The 27,820-nt window shown below is 40.7% G+C and overlaps 5 protein-coding genes across 8 annotated transcripts in view; 3 read left to right on the top strand and 2 right to left on the bottom strand.

The window, feature by feature from the left end:
• Positions 1 to 7: 7 nt before the first annotated feature.
• Positions 8 to 2,200, bottom strand: LOC111068364. Of its 2 annotated transcripts, XM_022357807.2 has the most exons (6): positions 1,919 to 2,200; positions 1,645 to 1,859; positions 1,394 to 1,594; positions 941 to 1,213; positions 289 to 851; positions 8 to 220 (listed from the first exon to the last, which is right to left on the bottom strand). In XM_022357807.2, the coding sequence occupies exons 4-6, from the start codon at positions 1,104 to 1,106 to the stop codon at positions 47 to 49; spliced, it is 903 nt and encodes a 300-aa protein (XP_022213499.2). In that variant the 5' UTR covers positions 1,107 to 1,213; positions 1,394 to 1,594; positions 1,645 to 1,859; positions 1,919 to 2,200; the 3' UTR covers positions 8 to 46. The 2 variants fall into 2 exon arrangements, with proteins under 2 accessions (XP_022213499.2, XP_022213498.2); XM_022357806.2 differs by having other exon boundaries at positions 1,369 to 1,859.
• A 510-nt stretch (positions 2,201 to 2,710) lies between these two features.
• On the top strand, positions 2,711 to 3,830 carry LOC111068346 (proteasome subunit beta type-4). The gene is made up of 3 exons (XM_022357784.2): positions 2,711 to 2,952; positions 3,031 to 3,532; positions 3,594 to 3,830. The coding sequence occupies exons 1-3, from the start codon at positions 2,801 to 2,803 to the stop codon at positions 3,744 to 3,746; spliced, it is 807 nt and encodes a 268-aa protein (XP_022213476.1). The 5' UTR covers positions 2,711 to 2,800; the 3' UTR covers positions 3,747 to 3,830.
• Positions 3,831 to 3,832: 2 nt separating this feature from the next.
• LOC111068347 (uncharacterized protein CG1161) lies at positions 3,833 to 5,298 on the bottom strand. The gene is made up of 5 exons (XM_022357785.2): positions 5,143 to 5,298; positions 4,828 to 5,072; positions 4,653 to 4,761; positions 4,458 to 4,583; positions 3,833 to 4,169 (listed from the first exon to the last, which is right to left on the bottom strand). Exons 1-5 carry the CDS (start codon positions 5,209 to 5,211, stop codon positions 4,014 to 4,016), a joined length of 705 nt encoding a protein of 234 aa, XP_022213477.1. The 5' UTR covers positions 5,212 to 5,298; the 3' UTR covers positions 3,833 to 4,013.
• Positions 5,299 to 5,713: 415 nt separating this feature from the next.
• Positions 5,714 to 6,940, top strand: LOC111068348 (stromal cell-derived factor 2). The gene is made up of 2 exons (XM_022357786.2): positions 5,714 to 5,888; positions 6,012 to 6,940. Exons 1-2 carry the CDS (start codon positions 5,828 to 5,830, stop codon positions 6,599 to 6,601), a joined length of 651 nt encoding a protein of 216 aa, XP_022213478.1. The 5' UTR covers positions 5,714 to 5,827; the 3' UTR covers positions 6,602 to 6,940.
• Positions 6,941 to 11,830: 4,890 nt separating this feature from the next.
• Positions 11,831 to 27,820, top strand: part of LOC111068343 (TLD domain-containing protein 2) — an 86,839-nt gene continuing 70,849 nt past the window's right edge. The window contains exons 1-2 of one of the 3 annotated variants that reach the window (XM_022357768.2): positions 11,831 to 12,542; positions 26,188 to 26,835. In XM_022357768.2, the coding sequence (XP_022213460.2) occupies positions 26,531 to 26,835 (305 nt within the window). In that variant the 5' untranslated portion in view covers positions 11,831 to 12,542; positions 26,188 to 26,530. The remainder of the gene's footprint in view (positions 12,543 to 26,187; positions 26,836 to 27,820) is intronic. The other 2 variants (XM_022357769.2, XM_022357772.2) reach the window with 2 other exon arrangements.

A 27,820-nucleotide genomic window follows, 5' to 3' on the forward strand; every position in this document is an offset into this window, starting at 1 on the left:
AATATTGGCAATAAAGAATGTGTTGTAATAAATTTAAATTGTTCGCTTATGTTCTAAGAAATAATAATAAATAGCTTGGCGTTGTTGGATCTATGGCAAGATTAAGCCATTTGGCCATTTTGTCATAGTCCACACTGCCCAACTTCTTGAATTCCGTTAGCTTTAGCCACACGTAGAACCGGACTTCGTAATTGGGAGAAATCATTACTCGCCTTAGAGCCTGAAAATATTGCAATATTGAAGTGTTAATCAAAGGCACTTGAATGGATATTTATAATAAGTACTTGCCTCAATCGCTCTATCTCCAATGGGCTCTAAATCCGAATCTATAGATGTTTCGATTTCGAAATTGTCTACATTTAAATGCGCCATGAACCTGATCAAGTTATCTATATTTCTGTTGGGGCTGGGCCCCTCTAAAGCGGCCTCGTCGAATATCACAAACTGCGAGCCAAGACCCATGTAAGTGTTTGGGTAATTCAAAAATGTAACACGGACTGGAAATGAGTAATGTGGTTGCTCGCACTGGCTGCGAGAGTTGGATCCAAAAGCAATAATCTCAAATCTTAAAATGCCGTGCCCATCCGTTCTCGAATGAACTCTAAACCGGGTGTAGGTATCTCCACTCTGGAGTTTTAACCGACCAATGCTGTCCAGAGCTCTTTGCAAATCCATTTCAAACAGAGATGTTATCCTCTTCGGAATAACATATCCATTTTGCACAGCCGGATGCTGTACAACCGACATCAGCTTGTAGGCCGTGAAGTCTTTGGTTTTGTTTACTCTCTTTGGAGTAATCTTGAATGGCATTTTCAGGATAATTCCTGGATTACCACCAAACTGACCCATATCTATAGCACAGGTGTAAAAATGTAAATTATGAAATAAAGTAAATATACATACGTACAGAAAATGCGTATTGAAAATAAACAAAACTTACAATTTCCCTCCAAATTGGACACCGTGCCCTTGAAAATAGAGTTTATCTCGTGGAATGCTTGATATATTTTCTGGGCTATTTCTTCGTTATCCTTGCAATCCAATACATCTGGCATTGGTAGTGTTGCTATATATTTTTCAAAAGCCTCATTGAATTTCAGCAACATCTCGAAGATATTCTGCGCTCAGACTGGCTACGTGGAAGTGCAAAGTTGAACTGAGCGGCATTTAATGCGAAACGCGTTTATATAACAGGTACTCGAAGACTTAAGGGCTAATATACCGGGGAATGTAACAGCCAGAAGGAATAGGGAATAAGAGATGGAATAATAGTAACAATTAAAATATTACAGAAAACCATGGGGGAGTGTTAGGAATACAAACCGAACAAATAAATTATAATTAAGAATTACAGGAGAGAAAAACTACCTATAAACTGTCACTTTAGTTTCACCTGTTTAAGGGTCGTTTGAATTGCAGCATTGGTCAGCATCGACTAGTCCGAATAAGCAGGTATAAATGAGTGAGCGAGGACAAATGAGGAGGCTACAGAGGACATTCTTCAACTGGAAGAGGATCACAGTGCCCACGAAATGGAACATTTGCAGGCCATGAGCTCCGCACTGGTATGTACATACCATACGTCATAAATTCTCTGCGGAAATATGGTTCATATTGTGTGTTACAACGCAATGGACTACAGACCATTTTATGTAAAATAGTTCTGTTGATTTGCACAATGGTATATCAACCAATTTTTACTTTTTATACTTGAATAGTCAAGGGGTATATGTATGCAGAACCTAAGGCATTCCGACGGCTCATAACATTCGAAGGACCCAATTAGAGTTAAGCATTCATTTGAATACAATTTAGAGACTCCATTTCATATAGTTTAGATATATCTTAATTTATATAAACTGTAAGCGAAACATTTCAACATAAATAAATAATCAAACTGACTATGGCAATTACTCACAATTACTGGCACCCATATCTGGGTGGATCAGATTTATTGGCTCAAATAGCCGCGATGGCTATTAAATTATTCATTAAAAAAGTTTTGACCTTAATAGCACAAGAGTCAAAGGAAAACAAATGGAAGAATGTATTGTAATTATTCCGAATGCTTCATGATCACAGCAGAAAGAAAGAGAGAGTTGAAGATGAAGAGGAAAGTAATGCCTAGTCGGGCGGTACGGGGAAGCAATACTAATAAGACTGATGAGGGCAGTGAATTCAACCTCACCAGGGAGAATTTTGTGCATGTCTATCTAACTAGCGGGTTTTTTCCTAAATTTTTACTCTAAAAAATATATACATATATATTTTTTATGCTTTTTTCAGAGGTTTAATGTCATTCTGAAAATCTGATAAATAAAGTGGAAAAGAATACTTTGTAGCTTTAAATTACTGTCTGGAAAATATAAAGCTTTCAAATGCAAGAATGATAATTTTTGGTGGAATATTATTTTCTAATTGTTTTCAATATTATCTGGTGTCTTTGTATTTCTTGTGCGTAGGTGCATTAATTATGCGTCGTTAAAGGTAAAATTGTTTGGTTTTAATCAAAGGAAGGATCCATCTAGAAGAAGAACATACAAACAGTATTATTTTCCGCGGCTTATTTGCAGGGTTTTTACTGTTTAAATAGAAGGGGGTTAAGTGGGCTAAGCCTTTTTTTGTCTTTGGTATATTTACGGTATATTATGAACATGGGAAGGTATATTTGGGTATATTTTTTAGGGTCAAATAGCTCCAAATTGGAGTATTTTCCAACACTAAAAATTGTGCCCGTCATTCTGGCAATTCAACAAAAATTTGCTTTTCATATATTGTTATTAAAAACGAGTAAATTAAAATGTTGAACAACTACAACAGCATGGCCCAGCCATTGTGGCAGAATGGACCGACACCCGGAGCCTTCTACAACTTTACCGGCGGCCAGCAGCAGACCCAGAAGTTGCCAAAAGAGTTGACCACTGCAGGCCCCTTCGGAACGAAGCGCAGCACGTAAGGCGGCGGCATTAGCGACATGTATTGAGTCCACTTAATATTAACCTTATTTATACCGATTCCCCACATGCTCAGCTCTTCCATTACCACAGGCTCCTCTGTTCTGGGTATACGCTACGATGGCGGCGTCATGATTGCCGCCGACAAACTGGTCTCGTACGGCTCTCTGGCACGCTACCAGAACATTGATCGCGTCTTTTCCATCAACAATAACATCATTTTGGGCGGCGGTGGCGACTTTGCCGATATACAGTCGATCAAGCGCACCATTGACCAGAAGATGATAGAGGATCAGTGCCATGCGGATGGCATTACCATGAAGCCCAAGGCACTGTCCAGCTGGCTGACGCGTGTCCTCTACAACCGTCGCTCGCGCATGAATCCCTTGTACATTGACGTGGTTGTGGGTGGCATCGAGCAGGATGGTACCCCATTCTTGGCCAATGTCGATTTGCGTGGACGTGCCTATGAGGATTATGTGGTGGCCACAGGATTCGCTCGCCACTTGGCTCTGCCTCTAGTGCGCGAACGCAAGCCAAACGACCGTGACTTTACAGCTGAAGAGGCCTCCGAACTGGTACGTCATATACGGGATATCCTAAAGAACTTCATGATTGTAATTGTCCTTGTTTTTGTAGATCCGTAAATGCATGGAGGTGCTCTACTATCGTGATACCCGCAACATGGCCCAGTACACTGTTGGCGTCTGCAATAACAGCGGCGCCACCATCGATGGACCCTGCAAAGTCAGCGAGAACTGGTCCTTTGCCGCCACCATCAAGGGATACTAGGAGTGCAACTCCTTCAGCCGATAGAATGTATAATTTAAGCTAGTGGCGGTCTTTCGATGAATAAAAATTACTTTTCCAATCAAAGCTTTGATTACATGTAATATATTTAAATAAATTGTGGCTAATAACATGATAATTTTGATCAAACTAATGAGTTGCCGTGGCCAATAAGGTTTACTGCTTGGAATACATGTCTTAAGTCGCCTTCGCTGCTAATCCACCATCTACTCTACCAATCCAATCCCCTGCTGATCTGCAGTTCTCCGTTTAATTTAGCATGGTGTGCCTGTCGTAGATATGGCGTCTTTGCTCTCGCACTTGTCGCTTCCATTTGTCCTGCTGGTGGCCCACGCGATTCAGGACATTGGCTCTGGCGCTCAGCTCCTGGTTAGTGGCTGCGGGTATGGGCGGTGTCGGCTCATCCTGTTGGGACAGAAAAGGTGAAAGATTTTCGCATTAGTTGTGGGTTGGTTGTGGTTGAAAGAAAACTCAGTCTGTGGGTTAGTTGTGGCGTGAATCGGTGCGAGGTGTTAGAGAAAAATAAACGTAAAAATGAAACAAAAAAGGTTCGCAATTAAAATCTATTCAAATGTGTGGTGCTTCTTTATTGCCAACTAGTTCAGCCTCATCATCATTATCATCAATCTCAGGGGCTGTAACTAGTAGACTATACTGTATGCCTGCATATTTCTTAGAATGTTTGCTATGTACATCTTCATTGGTGTGCTCCTGGTAGTTGGCCTTTACGCGCTTGTTCAGCAATGGGTCCAGGCACATCAGGAAGAGCATATATATCACTAAAATGGATATAATCCAAATCACAATGATGACAACGACCTGTGGATGGGAAACGGAGTGAGTAAATTAGAGGGGTGTGGGGGTTGGTTGGGGTTTTGAAAATGCTACCTTTATAAGTGTCGTGTTTCGCGCTACATGGGAGCACTTGCACTCTGCGCAGATGGGCAGCTCCTTGCCATTGGCATCCAGACGCGGAAGCAAAGCCCCAGCACAGACACTGAAAAAATAAATACAAGAGATTAAAAATCAAAGAAAATTGTGTGGTAGAATGGGATCTAATTACCATTCTGCTGCTGGGCTCGTTGTGCTGCTGGTATTGGAAGAACTATGCCCAGGAGCAGGCGTGATAATTGCTTTCGGTGGCGCTGCGGCCGTGGGAGCAGGAGTCACAACAGTTTGCTTGGGTGTTGGACCACTTGCTGCTCCTACTGCGACTCCTGCTATCGCTGCTGCGCCCGCTGGTGGCAACGCACCGCCTTGGCTGGCGTTGGAACTGCTGCTGGGCAGGGTTTGTGATGCACTCTCAGCCTTTGTTGACGAAAAAAATTAGTGGAAAGTCATGTGATTCTTGCTATATAAACCGGTTTTAGACACTCACCCATGTCACGCCAACTAAATAACATATCGCCAGTAACACAGCGTAGATGAACAAACGCTTGTGTGCCATTAATTTTTGTTTAAATTCAATTTTTCTTCACTTTTATTCAGTTTTTTATGGCAAAAATTGCGTTTAGGGATGATATTGATATATTAATATAGCGATATATATTTTTCCAAACTCTATTTGTAGGCTATCGATATTTTTGTAAACGATATTAGAATTTGCCGCGCTGCATCTGTAGATGATAAGTAGCATTGGTCGGGCGGAGCCTGAGCCTTTTAGAATATTATATATCCAGATCTTCAGTCCTCCGTTTCCCTCTTCTTTCTCTGCCGACGATTGAGCAGCGTAGAGTTACCCTGCATCCATATTAAATTTATTTGTATTGAGTACCTTGGTATTCTTTGGATGAGCTCAATCCAAGGCTGAAATAAATGATTAAATATTATACAATAAATAATGTTTTAAAAATATTATATTTTAATAAATATCGGAAAAGAAAATAGGAATAGGTTAGCCGATGTATACATTCCATCGCTAGAAATTTGCCTATCGATATATTCACATATCGATATTTCTAACATCCCTAACTTTGTTTGCGTGTTCAACTAAAAATTCGTACAAATAATTGTAACTTTAGATATATACAACCTCAGTAAGAGAGCAAAGACAAGGAAGAAGGATGCTGCACACGCTATTACTACCCGTACTGAGCCTGATTAGCTTCCTGAGCAGCGGCACCGGTAGGTGTTAGAAAGAAGCCGCACAGTCGGCGTTTATGTGGTCTTCTGTGATTGGCCACGCCGCCCCTTTTACAATGCAGAACTAATATTGATCTATTATCTTTTAATCATCTGCAACTATAGCCACTCAAACCAATGTGGTGACGTGTGGCTCCATACTAAAGCTCCTCAACTCGGATTACTCCTACCGGCTGCACTCACACGACGTGAAATACGGTTCTGGGTCTGGACAGCAGTCGGTGACGGGGGTGGAGCAAAAGGAGGATGTCAACAGCCATTGGATGATCAAGGCGCAGTCAAATGAGCTGTGCGAACGGGGAGAGCCCATCGCCTGTGGGTACACCATACGCCTGGAGCATTTGACCACAAAAAAGAACCTGCATTCGCATCACTTCTCGTCGCCACTTTCCGGCGAACAGGAGGTGTCCGCCTACGGCACGGATGGTGTAGGGGACACCGGCGACCACTGGGAGGTGGTGTGCACGAATGATAAGTGGATGCGCGATGCTCATATCCGGCTGAGGCACATCGACACTGGCATGTACCTGGGCATATCGGGACGATCCTACGGGCGACCCATCTCCGGCCAAATGGAGATCGTAGGTCTGCACAGGCCGCAGCATGGCACACGCTGGACCACGGCGGAGGGTCTGTTTATTGTACCCAAGGATAAGGAAAACGAGCAAGGGGAATACGCTCACACAGAGCTGTAGTCTCATCCCATGTCTGTGACTGCCCCATTGCCGCCGCATCCTACTATTAGTTCATTAATTTATAATTTAGTGGAATTTTTATGTGAAGCGAACGCGAAAACGAAACGAGTTCAATTTGTATTAGACCATCAAATCAAGCAACAAAACCAACAAATTAAATTTACTTAAATGCTATCAAGGGAAGCAATTTCATATTTCAATTACGATTATTTGTAAATTTATTAATGGATCAAATTAATGGACGGAAGATGATGATTTACTTTATATGTGAATGAGTTCTGTTGGGTTCATACATACCTACATATGTTAAAATAAATGAAGAACGTGATTTCAAATTAATTTGATTTTGAATGTTTTTGGATTTCCATCCTTAAAATGATTTATTTTACAAAGTGGAGTTTTAATTGGATCTTAAATGAATGAAATGAAGTAATTGGATTAAAGTATTTGTAATCAAATTAATCATATTCATTCATAAAAACCACAACACTGATTGATTCTATTTATTCTGGAATCCGACTTGTATTCTAACTCAAAGTTTTATGGATTAATCATGTAAAACTTTGCTCTGAGATTTTATAAGTTATAGTTCGAGTCCTACAAATTTCAGCCCGATTCATATTCACTAAGATTCAATAGCATGATAAATAACTGATTTATCCCGTAACCTAATTGATTCCGCACAAATATCAATCGATTCAAAGTAGACTCACATCATAGATTCATATCCTGGCTAAAGACTGTAACTGCACACCTAGTTATGTTTGAATGTCCAACGAATGCCCAAAAACTGACAGAGCATCCTTTTGCCACGGAACTCTGTCGCTGAATACCTATGGAAACTACAATCTGAGGGCGAAGCATCTCTGAATGTTTCGTTCCTTGGTCTCTTCGTCGCGGCATTGTTTCTATTTGCATGCATAAAACAATGGAGCTTATCCCAACCATACATTGTATAAGCTATGTAAATACATTTTGCCATTGGTCTCCGCTCCGCCCCACTATCGCCACGTCCATTATCTGCTCGTCTGTTTTCTGTTTCTTTTGTTTGGGCCATTGTCAACGCTTTGTCTGCTCATCCTGCCACAGCTCCACCACCCACCACCCCACGCGCTAAGTGAGCTAAGTAAGGTCAAATGTTAACAGAACCCAACCCAAAAGAACCCAACCCACACATTCATTTATAGATTCTCATAATCGGGTTGTCCTTGTAACCATTTTTGCATAAATAAAAAGGCAGTAACAAGGATACCTAGGATATCTCATTCTGGAAAGTATGGGAAAGATCGAAAGATCTTTTCCTGAATGTTTCTCCGATTTCACGCTTATATAGAGCAGATTTCTCCATCAATTAAAGTAATCTATTTAAAAATGATTTTGGATATACTACGGATATGTAAGTACGCCCCAAAGATTTAATAATAATTTCTATTAAATCAGTACAAAGAATCGGCTAGTTTCAGGTATTTCTCAGAATAACTCTTCAAAGATGAACCCTTTCCAATACATTAACCAATCCATTGCGGCTTTAAAGAGTTTCATAAGTATAACCATAACCATTCATTCACCTGTGTAACGCACTGTCAAAGACAGATACTATCTCCGTCGAGTGGATTTTTATGGGGGTGGTGTGGGGGGTACAGAGTTTGTGTTTTAATGGAATCATCATTATTGCCACATGCTGTGGCAACATATAATTTAATTTCGCGTCAATTATCTTTTACAGGTGTTGATAATTTCCGTTCTGTGCGTTTATTGATTTACGTTTATCGCGTTAAATGCTCACACACACGCGTGTTGTATAAGAAATACATATATGTATATATATATAGGTATGTATATCTGTGTTCCTGCCCTACCCATGACTATCCTTTGTTGAGCCAGGACACATCCTGCTCCGTCTCATTGTATCCCTTTTTGTATTGTATTTCCTATGTGAACGTTGATAAGCAGAACTCATCGCGGAAAGGGGACTGGGGTGTGGTTTGGAGTGCGATGTGGGTTTTGGGGTGATGCGAGGCGGTAGGTGTGTACATGTAAGCCCCTCTTTATCGATTCCTGTTTATCAGCGGGCACGGCAATGGGCAATGGGGTACCGAAAGGGGGTCTTTGAGTGACTGAATGACTGACAGATTGACACAAAATGTTTGAATGTTTCCCTGTTTTTTTTTGTTTGTTTGTTTGCTTGCTTGCTTGATGGTGTGTGTAATGCTTCCTGCTCCTTCCCCATTTCTTCCAGACCATTCCTCTTCCTGTGGAGTGTACGTTGCGTATACGCACGAGTGGCTGGCAGAAGAAGAAGCCGCGTGAATGAAATTTGCTGCATACTTTCAGGAGGTGCTTGAAAACTTGTTTAATGAAATACGAGATATATAAAATCTTTTCAAAATTCACTTTAAAATACTCACAATCAATATAATATAAAATATATTTCACGAACCTGAGCTATGAAATATTTAGAATGTAATTTGTCATTCATATCCACAACAAATTTTAAGAATTTGCTGACTATTTTCTAGTTTTAAGATTGTTTTTATTCGCTAATTTTAATGAGATATGAAATATATTGGGCTAGGAGATGGAACTGATTGTAGATTGAAATACTTTCCATCAATTATTGTATAAAAATTTTACAAATTTTACATATATGTATGTACATATGCGTACATGTTTCCCCTTTGATCCAACACCTATACATATGTGCTAGGCCAATTAAAATCCGTTTGCAGGAACCCAGTTCGACAAGAGGCCCACTTCATGTTCGGAGGGCACGACCCTTACCCCAATATCCCCACAAGGCCATGCCCCTGCCCATCTACACCCTTCCAGGACCCTGCTATGCGTCCTGGAGAGTCAAACAGCAACAAGAACAGCCATTTTCAATTAACGTGGCCGCAATTCTATGCCACGCGCCCCGCTACAATACGCAAGAAACATGGCAGCCACAAAAATTAATGGCTAAAACGAAGCGAAAAATTCAATCATAAACAGTTACAGTTACGTAACACACACAAACACTTGCACTCCCCTCCCGAACGTAGTATTCTGTCCTGGATGTGAGTGTTGTATCAGGCAGCCTGTCTGCCAGTCAGTCACTCAATCTGCAGCCCACGCATTAGAGTGAAAGCGAGATGGAATGAATGGATTGGGTACTGGTACTGGTACTATGCCTGCGTAGTCGAAGGATGAGTGCAAAAGGGAAGGAGGGAAACAGCAACAAACAGCTGTTTGCAATTTACAAAGACTTCAACGAAGCCTAACGGCAAATGGAAACAAAAAGAAGAAGGGGAAGGAGAAGAACAACAGCCACAGCTGAAACATGATAAGAAAGGAGAAATGGAATTACAGAAAGACGTGCATTAGATGCTCTATAATTAATTGGAAGCGTGTATTATTTTTTGAAACAGCAAATATATTGGTAATATTTGATGCCTCAGACTTGCTTGCTTCCTTGGGGTAATTATTTAATTATTATTGATTTTTCTTTGACTGATAAAATCATTTTAAAAATCTTAGCAGAAATTTATATAAAATGTCCAGGGTATTCCTACAATCATTGCCCAATCATTCCTTTGACCAACCATCCAAGTCAACATTCCCCATCCTTAAGAGTGGCATCATAGAAAGAAACACAAACTAAATGAATTGTATTGTGAGCATTGTAACGCGCGGTGCACAAAATCGTACGGTATAATTAATAAATAATTGCGTGGCGCTGATTGTCTTCGTATAAATATGTATTAAACATGTACATTTCTATGTGTGCCTGTATGTGTGGCCATTGCCTTTTCCCACAACCTAGTACTCGGTTGTGTGGGCGGAACCATGGAGAATTTTGCATTGGCAGCGCCCTACGCCAAGGGAATACTCCACGCGCCGTTCATGACGCTCCCCTCTATGTCCCTGTCTGTCTGTCTGTGTGTCTTTCCGTCTCTACTGTCCTTCTGTTGTCGTCTCCACTTGTCGTTATCGCAATCGGTGCGCTTTCTCACTCTCTATCGGTATCTCCCTCTCTCTTTTGCATACAGTTTCTTCTACGCACTTAACATTGAAAACCGAAAACAAGCCCCCAAGTGGAAAAAAAAGCAACAACCATGCATCCAGCAACTACTACAAAAGCAGCTCTCTCTCGCTGGGAGACTGCGCACTCTCCAACAACAACAGCAAGTTCACAGAGAGTAGGAGAGAGAGCAGAAGGACAGGGAGCCAGGGACAGCAGGCATTCCAAGGTGCCAACATCCATATAAGGTGAGCCAAATTTACAATTTTTAAATAGTTTATTTTATTTTTAATTTATTTTTAAAATGTTTGCAAGTCAAAGAAAGCAAGCAGTCAAATATATTTCTTGGGAGTGCTCTTCGGAAAATGCCTTACCTTACACAAATACACCTTGAAGCAGGCATTTCAACTGTCAGCTAGAGAGAGAGAGCGCGAAAGTTCCCTACATATAGAATTGTGATAGTGAAAGTTCGATGCCAAATAGCAACAAAGAGCCAACAACAATAAAGTGAAATTTTTGAAGTTTACAGTACGATGTTAGATAACAGCAATGCCGAACAGTAGGCAACGGTTTCGTTAAATAGGAAGCAAAGGATCCAACAAAACTAACCAGATACAGGCAATACATCAGTTATTTAAATATATTTATTATATAATTTATTAAAAGTATTGCTTTTTACCAACGCAAAAAAAGCGATCAGAAACAAGATACAAGTTAACAGCCCAACGGTCAAGTCATTATAATGGTCATTATAAACAGATTTTCAAAATGATCTCGAAGGAAAAAGGTAACCTGGTTTCTTGAAATAAACCCGACTAGATTTGAATGGGAAAACCGACGCCAATAGTGCTATGTGATATTTTTAATTATAATGTTACAGTCTTTATGGCTTTATGGGCCGACATTAGCAATCAGATCTAACCAAAGAATTTTGTAACTGTAAGTAGTTAACACTACGAGAACTGGGCCCTGCTATGCTTAACTGTTAAAATCAAAGCCACAGGCGGGACAGAGGCAGCACGACTGAGAGAGAGAGAGAGAGAGAGAGCGCGAGCATGCTTGTGTCAACTCTGTAAATTGGTTCTCCTTCTTTTGGTTCTTTGCTCTCTTGGCTTGCTCTCTCTCTCCTCTCTGCGGTCTAGTCTGTGTACGTGTGCGGACTTTTGGGTTTTCCGACGTAAATACCGTTAGCACAGTATATCGTGGACCGTAGAGCGTGCAAGTTTGTGCAAACAGAACCAAATTCGTGCAACTCGAACCGAACAAAAGACCAACAAACATCTAGCAAAACAGAGAAAAATACACAACAAAAAATAGAAGAAGAAACAGTAACTAAACAAACAAAAGACCCATAAACCCTTTATCCCCTTCGCCCGCCGCCACCCACCACACAGACCCGATAAAAAACAAAATGGCTGCCTTAAAAGCATAGAAAAGTAACAAAAACAAAATAAAAAAAAAAAACGTGAACAAGCAAACGGTTTTAATATTTTTGTTCGCAAAATTTGTAAAAGTTTTTTCTTCGGCTCAGCTGTGTGTTACATAAATCTCGTTGAATGTGTGCGTGAGTGTGTGAGTGGTACCCCTCCATGCGTGTGCGTGTGTGTGTGTGTGTGTGTGTGCGCGACTAACGGTACAAACAACAGCAACAGAAAAAGCAACACATTTTTAGAATAGCAACATTCCGAAACTTTCCGATTTTGCGTCCAACATATGTACTTACATATATGAATTTCGATTGCGGCTTAGTCAATTTTTGGTTCCATTCCAAAAGGAAAAGCTGTTTTTTGGTGTCAATTAAGTGATAGTTTCCACTCACAAATATTACGCATACGCAGCGATTGACAGAAAGCAGTAAAAGCAGCAGTGTAAGAATAAAGATTACCAGCAACAGATCTTACATCCACAGAAAACAATCGAAGAAGAACCAGTCGAAGCAATGTAAGTCGGGAAAATAATCACATCAAATAATAAGAGCCCTGAGCGTAGAAACTAAATGTCTGTCTTCGATAGATCCATGATTCAGACATGGGTTTTGACAAGACAGTTGTCAGTAAAAGATTTCTTATAAATTTTCCGTCTATTTATTATTATTTTGTATCATAGTCTAAATTGTTCATGCCTGACCTCGCCCATTAATTTTCACGAGTGACTGACATTGAAACCCGGGCAGCACGTTTGCTTGTTCCATTTTAAGTTTCAGTTTCGGTTTCAATTTCACTTTATTTTGCTCCATTAGCTGGAACATGTGTAGCAATTTCCCACCGTGCTATATTTTCCACCACATTTATTGATTATTGGTGGGGTCCGCGTCTTCGTCTACCCAGCCCTCCAGTGCTGGTCCGCACTCTGCCACCCCAGCCTTCTGGTCAAGTCAATTGCTTGCAAAATTTAATAACCGCACACTTGGCCCTTTTGTGTTTTGTTTTTTGCCTCAAGTTTTCTTAATTTCTCTTTTCTTCTCTTACACAGACTCTCTTTTTCCGTCTTTTTATCTCTAATGTTCAATCTCCCAATCTCTCCTTCTCTCTGTCGTACTCCCTCTTTGCCTGTCTCTTTATTGCTCTTTCCTTTGAGCCGTCGCCCACGCAGTTGACTCGTTATTTTTATTTTTTTCCTGTCTTTTCCACTTTTTGTCCCTACTTTTTAGGCCTCTCCTTTCTTGCTCTTCTGCTGTCTCCACTTTCCACCTTTTTGTGCCCTGGCCTCTGACCTGAAATGGGCAATATCATCGTGACTAGAGGGGATCCGCTTTGAATATCTTATGTCTGAAAGGCAAGAAATTGTATCCCCAAAGAGTTTGATTGATTTGTGGAGGAGTCCAGGGGCTCTCTCTGGTCTTGGGACAAATTTATTTGTGGCATGGTCCAGCAGTGCCCGCAGACATCTCTAATGATTATCATCTGTCACTGTAACGAATTGACTTTGGGATCAGGTTGGATGAATATTGTAAGAGATTGATTTGCGACAGAAATTAAATGTGGAAGCGGAGTTATACGGAGGTTAAAAGGGGGAAAAGTTAATGAGACTGGAAGAAAGCGAAGAACATTTGGGCGTGAGACTTTTATTTGATATACACCGGATACATACAAATATGTAATCATGTTTAATCTTCTTCTTGAGCAAATCTTGACTATACGTTGTTTTCTATAATTTTGGTCAATGCCTTATCTGTGGGCAAAATCGCTTTTATTTCTCTTATTTCGATTAGAAAAGCAGATGTGTTTTATTTTTATTTATGCTACAAATTTGAGCTCTTCTTGGATGTCCCGTCGCTGCTTCTTCTTCACTTGAATTGTTTCTCATTTTCTCCAGCTCCCATTCTCCCCACTACTTTCTCTGCTTTCCCTCTATACCGTTTCCCACTGCTGCCACCTTGCTCTTTTTTGTATTTGTGTTCGGAAACGCATGTACTTCTGGCCCGCTTTTCCTGCTGCACGCTTCTTTTTGTCGGTTGCCATTGTTGTTAGATATACGTACACGAGCATTGTATCTTGCTGCTGCTTCATCTCTGTATCTGTATGCGTGTGTATCTGTGTGTCTAAGTGTTCTTCTTTGTATCTTTGGATGTGTGCGTCTGTGCCTGACCACCCACGGAGAAGACAAAGTCCCCGTCATTTCCAGGACACATTTTCGCTGCCTGCGTTTGCCCGCCATTTCATTTGTTTTCTTGTTTATTGCCTTTGGTTTTTGCTCCTCTTTGCTTCTCCTCTGCTTTGGCTTCCCTCCACTGCCCTCCCATCCTTTTTCCATTGTTCTTGTTGCCGCTTTCCCTGCTGCAGGATTTCGACTTGAGGTATTTTAGCCATTTGCTGGTCAGCCATCATCAGTCAGTGGACGGTATTGAGGAATGATGAGGGGTTTGAATGGCGAAGCTGGTAGCACTTTCCTTTCGAGTGTCAAAAGAATTTCCTTGCGGCCATTGCATTGCCATAGCATTACTGATTTATTGTTGGGAAAGATGCTGGGTTGATGCTCCCAAGGATAGAAAAAGGATATTTTAAGGGATCATTGACTCATACGACAGAGATATCAATTACAGATACAAGTTTAGGTTTTGATGAATTTTATTCTGAGGCATTCTAGGCATTAATTCTAAGGCCAACACGCATACGAATATGCATATGCATATTTAGCTATCCAGAATTCCCACACCAGGAACTGTCATCAGTTTTCCTCATTATTTAATGGTGGATTTCCATTCTATTTATTTTAAGAATTTCTTTGAAATACATCCCTTTTTACTATTTCTTCTAAATTTTACTATTGCTTTTGCTTTTAAATTTAAATATTCTCGAATGTCTTTTTTAACTCCCTTTTACCTTTAGCTGTCAATGCAACATACACACACAATAAACGAGTATATATATGCGCACATGTACATATACATTAGGAAGGGCCAAAATTTGACAAACAAATTAATTTTGTTTTTTTCAAAATAAAAAATAAAAGCATGTAAATTACTATTAAATCCAAGGTAAAAAAACTAGGGGGTGTCCCGTTTGAATTAAAAAAAATAATTTTTTTTGCCCAGCCTAGTATACATACATATGTACGTATGTACATATATCTGTACATATGCATAATGTTTCTAAGCAAAGTCAAAGATTTAAATTGCAGTTGTATTTGGGGTTTGGATGGTAACCATGGTATACCATGCCAACATACTTATATTTATCTAAGATATTTAGTGGAAAGAAGGATGTCTGAGAATCTTGAATTAAAATAACTTTTAATGAAGCATTTGGCTTAAAGTTTGCGACCCTCTAAATTTTGCATTTTTATGGCCAGTGAGCAAATAAAACAATAGTTGGCCCAAATGAGGCCCCAGCCCAAGGCGCCGTTTGACTTGATTTGATTCGCTTTCCTGGGGCTCCTCTGACACTGACATTCTGCCATTCGCTTGAGGTTTGATCCGTCGTGGAATCCGTCGAACCCAAAAGTTGCCAACACACACTCGTAAAACGGGAAAACCCAACAGCAAGAGTACGAGTATACACAGAAAAATTTGCCTTAGAGTGTGCAACGGGGGAAGAGCCATGGCTAGGGATGGCTGGTACGGCAGGGGGCGGGCTTTTGGCCATTAAACTTGGCCAAAATGTCAAAGCTAATAAAAAGTTTGTTGACATTATGTGTAGAGAAAATATGTTCCGGCTTGGTACAGGGATTCCTTTTTCATGGCAGGGCTTCCTCCTCAAAACTTCAATTATAATTATAATGCGTAACTTTGCTTGCTTGGGGAAAGAAGGTACAGTAAAAATAGGGTAAAAGGGATGGGGAGTTTTGTTTCTTTCGGAATAGCTAGAAAAGGTTTTTGGGCAGAAGTCAACTATCCAAACAACCCTCTTTTAATCAAACGGAACTTATTTTTATTTCCGAAACCCACAATTATTCATATATTTCCCTTCCGATTCCTACTGTAATACTGAACCAACAATATTGTAGATACGCTATGGTATAGAAGTTAGCTTGGATATCTAATTATTTTCAATATATTTTTGGATCTACAATATCTCAGTATCGATGCACATGTATTGTTGCTTGTTTCATAGTTAATAGCCTGAAAAGAGTATAATAAAATTTAAATCTATGTGTAGAAAGCAAACTAAAAAAAAGCATCTGTTCAATTATATTTGAAGGGGCTCCACTGTACTTATTTGGCCATGAAAGGCAATAATCAATGCTTCTGTTAACAGTAGCAGCAGTTCCATTAACAGACGTCCATATAACAGCTGTTAAGCTAACAGCATGCGCAATGCCTAACAGAGAGGCAGAGAATGCCAGAGAGAGGCTCGGCTCGCTCTCAATACGAGGCAACAACAAATCGGCCGCTCAGCTGTTTTCTGGCTGCGTTGCGTGCTTTTGTCCTTGACAAGGTTTTGTTTTTTTCAAACATGTTTCATATTCTACACAAAAGTGGAAAAGAGATGGAGAAAGAGAGAGAAAGAGGGTGGACAGCTATAGAGAGAAAGAGAGAGACTGAGAGCGTGGGAGAGTACACAGCTTTACCGTTAGCGCTGCCTGCGCCCATGTGTTCATTCACTAAAAAAGAAGAAAAACCAAACAGAAAAAAAACAAAACTTTTTCCAAGGCGGAAACGCTTTGCGTGGGCGTGCTGCGCGGTCTGTGTGTGCTGTCTATGCTGTCTGAGTGTTTGAGAGTGTACATACGTGTGTGTGTGTGCTTTTGTATCTTTCATTCGCGTGCAAAATGCGCATAAATTCTGTGAAATTCCAAAATTGCTTAATAGTTACGAAGAAGACAGTGAGGAAACCGCAGCGCCCGCAGGACTTTCACTTCTTGGCCCCTAATTCAGGGCGCAGTGTATGAGGGGCATCTCCTGTTAAGGCTATCATTTTGGGGTCACTTTTCATACCCATTGCGTATTTATTGGGTATATTAGCAGCGAAATAACCTGAACTACATACGAGTATATTAAACTAAAGGAAATATGTATACATACATACATGTTTCTGGATCAGCATCCATAGCCATAAAGAAACATTAATATATAGTTTGAGTTCTATAAATTTATAGGAATGTACATATATCTACATATATGTATAATCCGTTCAATATGTTGCCAAAAAATATATCTTCTTTTAAGATATCTCAACGAATTCATTGAAACGACTTTCTGTTCTTTTTCTAATGAGTTAACAACATGTAACACTCCCGTACAGGGTATCGTATCCTTAAGAAGGAATCCTCTATTATAGGATACTTCCTTAGATTTTGTTATGGCTTTTAGAGGACTTTTGGAAGGACTCAAGTGTAATTGCGTTGACCCATTGCTGAACCCATTCACAGATCGCGCTTTTAATTGTCATCATTTTCATTTTAATTGCATGGCACGTGCCCTGGCCTTGGCACCCATGAGCACTCCACCCACTCCTCACTTTCCCCTGACTTTCACCCACTCAGACCCACTTTCACAGACTTGCACCTATTTTTACCTATCTTCCACCCTCTGCCACCCACTTGTCGTAATATTTTATGGTCCCTGCAGGAAATTATTTTTATGCGTACGTTAATTAAAACGTTGATAAATTGGTGACTCCACGCAGACAGAGCCACGAACATGATATAGTAGGGTGTGAGCCGCAGTCTAGGTAGAGCGAATAATTAAAGCGGAATTGTGAGGCTCTAATTGGGATTCAGATTCAACGATTATATACACATATTCTTAGTGGTTTTCATCTACTATAACATCTAAGACGTTTCCAGCTTGAACTCAAAAACCGGTGAGACTTCAGCTCCAAAGAATAACTTTCAAAGAGAATATTTGAAATGTACAACCGGATTTGTACATCATTTGTAATCATTTTCCAACCTTGATTTATTTCAGACACAATTCCTTTTATTATGTCTCCGGCTTCTTCAAAGATAAACTTGTCAATTGGCTGTAGCGCAATACTGCTCACATTTCAGCAGAATTTGGTCATGAATAAGTTAGATGTTTCATCCCCAGAATTCTACACAGTGTGCCTTGTCTTTTGCCCCTGTCTTTTGCCTTGCCATCTCTTGGCAGTTGCTGTTAGCTCTGGCTAATTCCTTCAGCATTCAATGCATAACTAACTAACGAATATATACGAACGAACCGTACGGAACCGAACCCATGCGCTGTCTAAGCAAATACCAGGGCAAACACTGCGTATACGTAATGTGCAGGGGGCTGGAAGAGCTTCAGCAGTTAGCCTGCCATTAAAGCCACTTGTAATGCGCTTTTGTTATTGCCTAATACCTGTCCTCTCGCTTTCCCCTTTGGGGCGTACAAATTGCAATTACGGATGCAGGGGAATAATTGACACAGAGAGCCCCCAAAGATGCAGATGGCAGAAATGGAAATGCAAATGAAAATTGCGAAGCTCGTGGGGCGGGGAATGAGAGCCATGTCAACATCGGGTCTAAGTCGCTCAATGCCAAAGCATTAGTTCTATTGTTCAGTTTCTGAAGACACTCTGAGGACTGGCCTCTCATTAAGTGGTTTCCCGGAGAGGGCGAGCAGGGGCAGGACCTGCCTTGCGTATTATTCTGTAGTCTCATTGTTGGTTGTCTCTTTGGCATTAGACGAGGTAGATCCCTAGGCATTGAGGTCCTTGTTGCAATGTTAAATAATGAGCCAAAGCGCTTAGAATAAGGAACACTGGAAGGCTAAAGCCTCAGGGCAAGCTACGCATACGCAACGGTGTACAGAAATTGCCTGCTGCCTGGCTACTAATCCCCTTAACATGACGGTATATCCTCTGGTTAGCTATTGACCCAGTTTACTGCCAAATATTTTGATCTCCCTCTCTCTCTCTCTCTCTCTCTCTCTCTCTCTTGCTCTTTCTCTTAGTCGTTCTGCTTTGCTCTTTCTCTCGTGGTAACAACTTAATTGGTTTGATTTTGTTTTGTCGTTCAGTCTGCCGCCAGCCAATTGATTTTTTCATGAAAACCGAAAAAACCAAAACATTCGACGCTCGTTTCAATGTAATTGCTGTCATATCTCAGTCATACACCGCACCTACACCTCCGAGCTACGTTTTCTCTGTGGATTCCCTTTGCATATAGTTACAGCCGGAAGCCGTATAAATATTTTGGTGCTTTCTGCAATGTTGTTCATGTTCCACATGAAAATTATGCGGATGTTTGTGCCGGATGGCAGGTCTATTCGGTTTGTTCAGCGGGGAATTTTTAGTTGATGATTTGCTGAAAGGAGCAGAGAAGAGAGAAGTCCTTAGGGGTATTTTTATATATGTAGCGAAAAAAATCGGGTTTTAAATGGAGGTTCGGCTTTTATAGTTAGTCTTCCATTAATAAAGAAACTTTTTCCCATAGTTGTTCTCTTATTTTCTCGATTTCTCGATCTGTAATAGTTTTAAGACCAATAGAAAAGCACGAAATTCCCATAGAATAGCAAAAAGAGAAGAGTGCCCATCCAAGTGGAATCCCAATTAAACTGTAAGTTCAAAATGCGAAACCAACTTCCCTACGAGTAAGCCCTAAAACGTATTCCGAATCCACTTTGGTCTGGGCCCATTCAAGCCAATCCCAGGGCATTAGCTGCTTGATCGCCCATATCCATGTGTCATTTCCCTCCAGCTACCACCTCCTCCTCTCTGACTATAAAAGCCCTGTGAGAACAAAAGCCACATGGCAGGAGAAAGGGACTCGACTCTATTATAGGCATAAATTACATTTGCCTGAAACCAGACCAGAGCAGAGTAGAGTCATGTCCTGTCCTGTCCTGTCCTGCACACGGTTCAGTTTATGCAGCTGCTCGACCTCACCTCCCCTCTCTACACCCCTCCATCTTTTCATTTCTCTGCTCGCTGTGCCTGGCTCTGTTTCTGGCTAGAATTTCCGATTTTCCGCGCTGTCAATTCCATTACGTATGCGCCCTGGCGGCGCCCGAAGGGCGTGTAAAATATGCGAATGCAATTTGCATTTACTGGACACACACATACACTCAAATCTTCCATCCACACGCAGGACAAAGAGTAACTAAATTTGTTTAAGTTCCACGCCCCCTTTCAGCGCTGCAGCGTTGGAGGGAACTCAATTAAGGCAAATGAGAGTTGAATATTTTTGTATGCGCTGGGAACACCCTTAAAGCCGAAAAGCGAAATGGTGAAAGGAAACCGCAGAAAAAAAACTATGAAATCTAATGGATACGACCGTGGGATATCCATTTGTTGGACTTATTGAATAAAACCACAAATAAATGTGTACTCTGGCAATAAATTACCGGCCTATCAAGGGGAAACATGAGAAAACTAACTATAAACTAGAGTTTCGATCATTTGAGTATTTACTCACCTGTTTTATGGTGTATCTCTGTCTCCTTCCAATTGTTTCAGAGATCTAAGAGTTAACTCTTAGACGCTTCACAGTCCTTCTACCTGTTACATACGCGTAGCACTCGCACGAAACACAATGCACCCCTAGACTCCTGCGAGTACCCTATATTTTAAAAGCGAACTGAGCAAAAGGCAAATATTTGTTCGGTGCCAACTCAAGGATATCCTTGATGTTTGCATAGCCACAGAGAAACAGAGAGCAGGAGAAACTGAAAGAGAGCTGAAAGAGAGAGAAACAGCAAGAGAAACACAGAGACACAGGAGGGGCGGGTTAAAAGGGGGAAAAAGGTCGGGCCAAAAGAGAGAAAAGAACTAAAACAAAATGCATCCTGCAATTATGAATGAATGCAAAAGCCAGAGAGCCAACAGGAAGTCCAAACGGGGCGCCAAAGGATGCGTATGCGGAAGCTGTACGCGGTTCTCTATGCAAATGTCCGCTCCATGAGCACACGAGAGTGCATCTGTGCATGTGGGCATGTGTGCATGTGTGTGTTGGCCACAATTAAAGCCTGCAAGGGGCTTTAAGTTGGCCAACACATTTTGCATAACTTGAGTCGCATATTTACGACCTCGCCTAAGTGCATAGCCTTCAAAAACTGAAACGAACAAGCGTAAGGACTGTCTGTGTAAGGACATTGGAACGCGTTTCCAATGCTCCGGCTCTGTCACCGTCTCTCTCTCTCTCTTTCTCTGTCTAAGTCTGAAGGCAGTCATTACTCAACCCGCACCACCACACATGCAGTGGGGCACGCGTGCCCATGGCCGCACACGGCTACACATTCACTTCCGCACAGAGAGAGCCAAGGCATACAAGGCAGCAGCCAGGCGGCGGCCCGGCAGGCACAGTGGGCCACTAATAGTGAAGGACTACTATATAGTTGGAAGAGAAAAAACTTCTGTAGCCACAGGACGCGTGCGAACGATCGGGCAAGCTGAAGGAAGGAGGAAACTGCCTTTTAAGAGATGCTTTTCCAGAGAATTGCGCTTCTTAATTTCTTTACGTAATGAAATCGTTAATAAATAGCCAAAATAAATCCCTCTTTTATCGCTTTGCCATACACTTTTCGCTTGCATCGCAACCACAGTGCGGCCTTTGCAAAATGCGATTCAAGTGCGAGTATTAAATGTGCCTCGTTGCTCATTTTATGGCATTGCTGGGGCCCACCTCCTTCTGCCACAGCATCCAACAGAATGCACCAGCAGCAGAGCAGCAGCAGCAACAACATTGTAGGGCACAAAAGCAAACAGAAAGAACAGAAAAAGCAAGAGCAGAGCAGCAAAGAGAAGAGCAGAAAAGAGGAGAGGAGAGTGAATGGTGGCCCATTACGTCGAAGGGTAAAGCAACAGACATTCCGCCGGCAGAAAGAAAAAGAAGAACTACTCATAACGAAAAAGGAAGACAAAACATTCGTACAATTAAGAGTCGAAGCATATGATACCCTGTTACAGATATAAGTATATAAGATCTATTGATAAACAAAACTATTGGCAGATGAGTTTGGGTCGAATATCTTAAAAAAACATAAAGTAGATAGTTTCTATCAATGCCATAGAATGCAGACTGCAGATCGATATCAGGATCGGATGTGCTAATCCAAACATCCCGTCTAAACCATAGTACCCCATCGCAATGTGCATAACAATCATCAAGGGCGTGTTAGTGTCTGAGACAGTTGAAATCCTTTATGCGCGGCTGCTTTTCTGCTCAGCTCCATTCTTTCTCCCGTACCGTGCTATTCCTTTCCTCCTTGGTAGCGCAAGCTCCTGCCCCGAAGCGCTGGCGTTGGATGCCGTAATTACACTGCAGAGGACACACATCAAGCCAGGGATCCAGCGATCCTTCGCGCAGTAAATTAAAAATTGAATGAGCATGCGAGTGCCGTATGCGAATGTAATTTGCAGTGACTGAGATTAATTGCCGATACGATACGCGAGCAGAACGACGAGTGCTGTAATGGTTCCCCGACCATTAACTCATTGAACAGATTCCAAAATTTATAGCATACTTTTGCGCTGCCACTGGATATATGTACAGCCAATCAAAACGGGGCGGGGCTAACTGTATGGTGTGGGGTTAATGGTCGCATTATGGATGGAACGGATGCTCTTGGAAGGGATTGATTTTGAGACAAGAATGGGCCGTTAAAGGGGTTTAAGCTGTATGGGGGATATACTTGAGATTTCATTGAGGAAAATGCATGCCAAGCAGGGAGAGATTCCCTTTTCGAATAGACTGAGTGCTGAACTCAAGAAGATATAATTTTTAGGGACTTTTAACAAGAGAAGAACCATCACTATATATGTATCACTGTAGCTCCTCTTGACTCCTTGTAGAGCCAACGTTTGGCCCTTCGAAATATCAACTATTTGGCCCGGGGCCCACTTCCGCGCCCACTCACGCCCCACAATCAACATCATCACCATGAATCCGTTTAGCATTTTCCAATGCATAATGCGAATGCCATGCCCCTTTGGACCGTGCCACTCTGTGGCATGCATAATTCATTTAGCGGCTTCTGAATATTTTGAGAGCCCAAACACTCTAATGCAACTTGACATTGAGCCTACTATGGGCCATGGCCCAGAGAAGAAGAGAGAGCAAGGCTTCAGAGTGCTTCAAGGTTTCGTTTGCTTTCTTTCCTTTTTTGGCATTACATATCCTGTTACAATTCATTCGGAATGTAAGCGGAAAATGGGGGAAATCAACGGGCGGCCATTGAGTGGGTGGTGTGGCGTGGCGTGGCTTTGGGTGGGTTTGCATGAGCATTTTCTGTATTTTTGAATGGCATTGAGTGCGTTTAGTTTTCAGAATTTGATGACTTCAAATGCATTCTGCCAATCGACAAGCAAGCAAACAGTTGGTAGGACTATGGTAATCCTTATTTTTTGATGGCTGTCATGTCCTTGCGGGGACTTGGATTTATTTTCCTGCCGTTCTCTGGCTGCACGTGCGTCCATTTTGCAATCAACGCAGAGTGCATGATGATGGAAAATCGTTTGGGGGCTGGATGCCTTACAAAGGAAATACCCTTTCGGTGGTCTAGACATAGTCTAGAAATAGATAAAATGCATACAGAAAATAGAAAAAATCCCCCCAACAAAAGGAATGAAATTTTGGCTTTCAAATAAATTGAAAATTTAATTTAAATATTTTCCAAAGTAAAGTAATGACACAAATCCAGTTGTAAAAGATTCTCCCATTTATTGAACCCATTTTCTCATCTACATATGTGTATGTACAATAACCTGTACTGGTACCCTCTTTATAGTTAGGGTAAAATCTGCATTCATCTCTTGATTATTATAAATTCATGTCTCGCTGGCTGCACGCGCCCTACGGCTGCCCTTTTCTCTCGCTCCCCTCTTCACTCTTCACAGCAAGGACAAACCAAACCCGAAGTTTCATGCCATTTTGCACACTTTATAACAATAGCGACAACATGGCATAAATAGCATCCAAACATCGGGGGAAACAAGGAAAATGCCCTGCAAATTGGCTTTGAATGTTGGCCAAAAAGTTGTTAAGGGAATTTTCCTTTTTATTTTTTATTTTGTTTTTGTTTCGGTTCTCTGTTGGCTAACTTCTTGTCATCCAGTTTATGCAGGCAGTTAAGATCCCTGCCGAAAGTTTTTTAGTTGAGTTTCAGTTTGTTAATCCAATTGTTGTTCTTCTTGTTTGGAACGTTTTTGGGTGTATGGGGATTTCGGGGATGATTTAATTTGGGATGAGATCTGGGCTTATGAAATCTTGAATGAGGGTTGGGTGGGTTGGATGGGTTCAAAGGGCGAAACTAATTTGAAATTTATCCTTAAAATAGCAGCAGTATAAATCATCAATCACTAATAATAATAAAGCCTTTCGATTATTTTTTCATTGCAGGTTCGTTGCCCACTAGATAACCAATATCTAATCCACTTATAAAACTAACGATAAAGCTAATAATATAACTATCTAGCGCACACAAACAAAAACCAAACCAAACCCAAAAATTGAACACAACAGACACCAGACCCCAAGCTCCACACCCCAGACATTGGGGGACCCCTGGAGGTCCCTGCGTCCCAAGTACTCGAAACTAACAACAAATTGCAGCACTCAACAGACACAGATACAGATACACAGAACAAATATCAAATAGAGAGAATATGCATATTGCTAATTAAATTATGAATAGCCTAAAGCTAATTAAGCAAAACAATGCTCGCATAACAGACACATAACCAGAACCGTATACTATATATATTACTTATTCGTATAATCGTCTGCCTATAGCCACATATGTAGATATATTTCAAATATTTGCGCAACAGTTTAGCAGCAAAAGAAAAACAAACACTCAAACAAATACAGAATTAACAAAAAAACATTAAACAAATACTGAAATATACAATAGATTGCCTTGCTCCCCTCCCCCCTGCTCCATGCGATATATGGTACATACATATATGTATATATAGATGTCTGCCTAAATGTACACACACAATTTGCTGTTTAATCGCTGTCCAACCCGTAATGATACTCGTGATAATGAACACCCAATCGTACTCTGTATGTGCCTCCGTTTGTGCAACTGCAACTGTAGCCACTGCTACTGCGGCTGATCCTGCTATGCCCTGCTATGCCACCTACAGCTAACCTAACTCGACTCTATATCGTGTCTATATCCAGTCTCAAACCACACCCCAACAACATATACATATGTAAATACTGTCTATATCTATTCGAACCCACAATCGTGAGGCCACTACTACTACTATGCCTCGAATTACTCGATTTTCTGTTCGCAATTGGATTCGCTAAGGATAAACTCTTATACACACCCGTCTCTGTGTACAGATCCAGATCCGCCACGAGACACGAACTGAAATGTGCGTTTTTCCTTTCTCAACCTCAAGTTCAGACTAAAAACACACAACGAACTTTCATCTAAATTTTACTGCTTTTCCACATATTTCTTACATTTTCAAAAATACTTTTCCAAATTCCTAAAAAAATAAACAATCTTATACGAGGCTTATACTAGGCATGCTGCTTGTGAACGCTTAATATTCAAATATTGCTCTTATACATATTTCATACACGAACTATACCACTCTTATACGACTCTTATACAGCTCTATTAATAACTTCACTGATTCTATATAATCTAAATAATCATTTCTTGTGTATATTTTTGCTCTTATACACGTACAATCTCTTATATCCTTGCTATTCTTGCGTCTTATACAAATATTATGCTATTTTGCGTGCCTGAAATTAAACCATAATCCGTTATCAATAAGCTACTACTAAAATGAAAACAGCTTTAGTACAACTCCATTACAGCTCTTATATAAGAAAGTAATAATCATTATATTCGGAGCTAAACATATAAAAAACTCTACTTCTAATACAAAATTTCAAATTTTACATCTACATATACACTTATCATCCAACTACAAAACAACTCTTCTACAATCCAAACAAATACTCTTCTATAACATCATACACAACATTCTCGCTGCTTATACTCTGCACCATTTCCATTGCTTAAAACAAAGACCCACCCAATAGACCGGATGAATCCTTCCTTCACCACAAATGTTTGCCTCTAAGTGTCGCGAATGCTATGCTACCATAGTTTCTTTCTAAATTTAAACTCTTCTACTGCAGATCGTATACGTTTTTCTATAACCGTTCTCTACAACTGTCATTTTCTTTGATATTCCTTTCTTTTTGTGACATGCCTTACCCCTCCGAATAGCCAACTTTTACACACCGTTTGATATTTTTGGCTCTATGTGCAATTTAATATCTAAATAAACTCCACCACCTATAAGCAACAAAACTTTAAACAGAAACCAAAGAAAATCAATTATCAAAAGCAACTTCAAATCGCTCGCTCGTTTTATTCATCTTTAAAATCTAAGTAAACCAAAACCAAAACAAAAGAAAAAGATACAAAACTACAAACAATTGGCTCCAATTGAACTAATCGTTTTATGCTTCTAATTGTTTTATGCCAAATTTCTATCAATCTATCGATCAATTAACCACGAAATACATCATCAAAATATAACCACAATCACGAAATAATTGCTAACGAAATGTCACGCGAAAATTCGCCCCGTCATGGCTCGTTTCGACGACATCTGAACAACAGAGACTCGCCGGCCACCGGGTCACCGGGATCGCCACACCATCAGCAATCGAACCATCAATACCACCACCAACAGCCACCGATCATGGAGCATGCCGGCGCGCCCATCTCCACCTCCGCCACGAACATAGCAACGGTCCTGGAGGATGGCGAGAATCCCATTCTGCCGCCCTTGACCGGCTCGGCACCCAGTCGACAGCGATCTCTGAGGGATCGCCTCAAAGACGGCATCACCGGCAGCTTCTCCTGGCAGTAAGTCCTGATGTTTAAGCCCCTGTTTTTGTTCTGTCAATGCTTCTTGAAACACCTTTTGTTCTGTAATTTTTATATCACTTTTTTACCACCAAACTAGCCCCCAACAAATTTTGTTAACATTCTTTTTCTGTAGAGTTCCATTTTTCAGTAGTTCAAGATATACTCGTACCCGTATGAGATCTTGGTTGAGATCTTGAAGTGCATTTTGAAGCTTTTTCTTCTTAGACTTGAACTCGAATTTAGTTAGAATCCACACGAATATCCTTTAAATGCACCATGTAGAGCCAGCTAACACTTGAAAACATCCAAAAACCCCTCTGAGAGTCTGGTAAAAAATTAAAGCACTTTGAAGCACAGCACTCTTTATAAAAAGTACAAAACTAAACTCGAAACAAACTTCCAGCTCAAATTTAGGTACAAATATTGGTAAGTGGTGATAGCGTATACACAATTCTCTTATAATACTTATGTATGTACATATATGGGAAATTATTATATTGTTTAAGCGGACGTATCTGTGAAGTGAAGATCGGTGTCAGCGGGGGTGGTGGCGGCATGAATGTTGGAGCTGCCGCTGCTGCTGCCGCCTGGGGCGCCCTTGTGTTTCTCTTTAATGGCTCCACGGAAGGAGTCTTTAAGTATATTTGTATGAATTCTAGAATGAACACATGCGATTACTAAAAATGTAAAAATGTAATAAAACATTAAAGGGAAACAATTTATAGCTTGAATTGTGTTATCCAATGAAATTCATAACATATCCCGACTAAAATTAAAGAGAACTTAAATTCTAACACATTTCCACAGCAATCTCTTTGATTACTCACACAAACCTGACATATGTATGTATGTGCAATAAAACAATCATATAATATATTACTCAGTTCCCTAAAGGGTGATTGACGTCTGGGGATGTTTGCGCATTAACAGATTCCGGAAAATATAAATTCGAAAATGGGGAAATCGTCAGAGAAAAACGCAC

Source organism: Drosophila obscura, unplaced genomic scaffold (assembly GCF_018151105.1).
Source record: "Drosophila obscura isolate BZ-5 IFL unplaced genomic scaffold, ASM1815110v1 contig_4, whole genome shotgun sequence".
NCBI classification, from domain to species: domain Eukaryota; kingdom Metazoa; phylum Arthropoda; class Insecta; order Diptera; family Drosophilidae; genus Drosophila; species Drosophila obscura.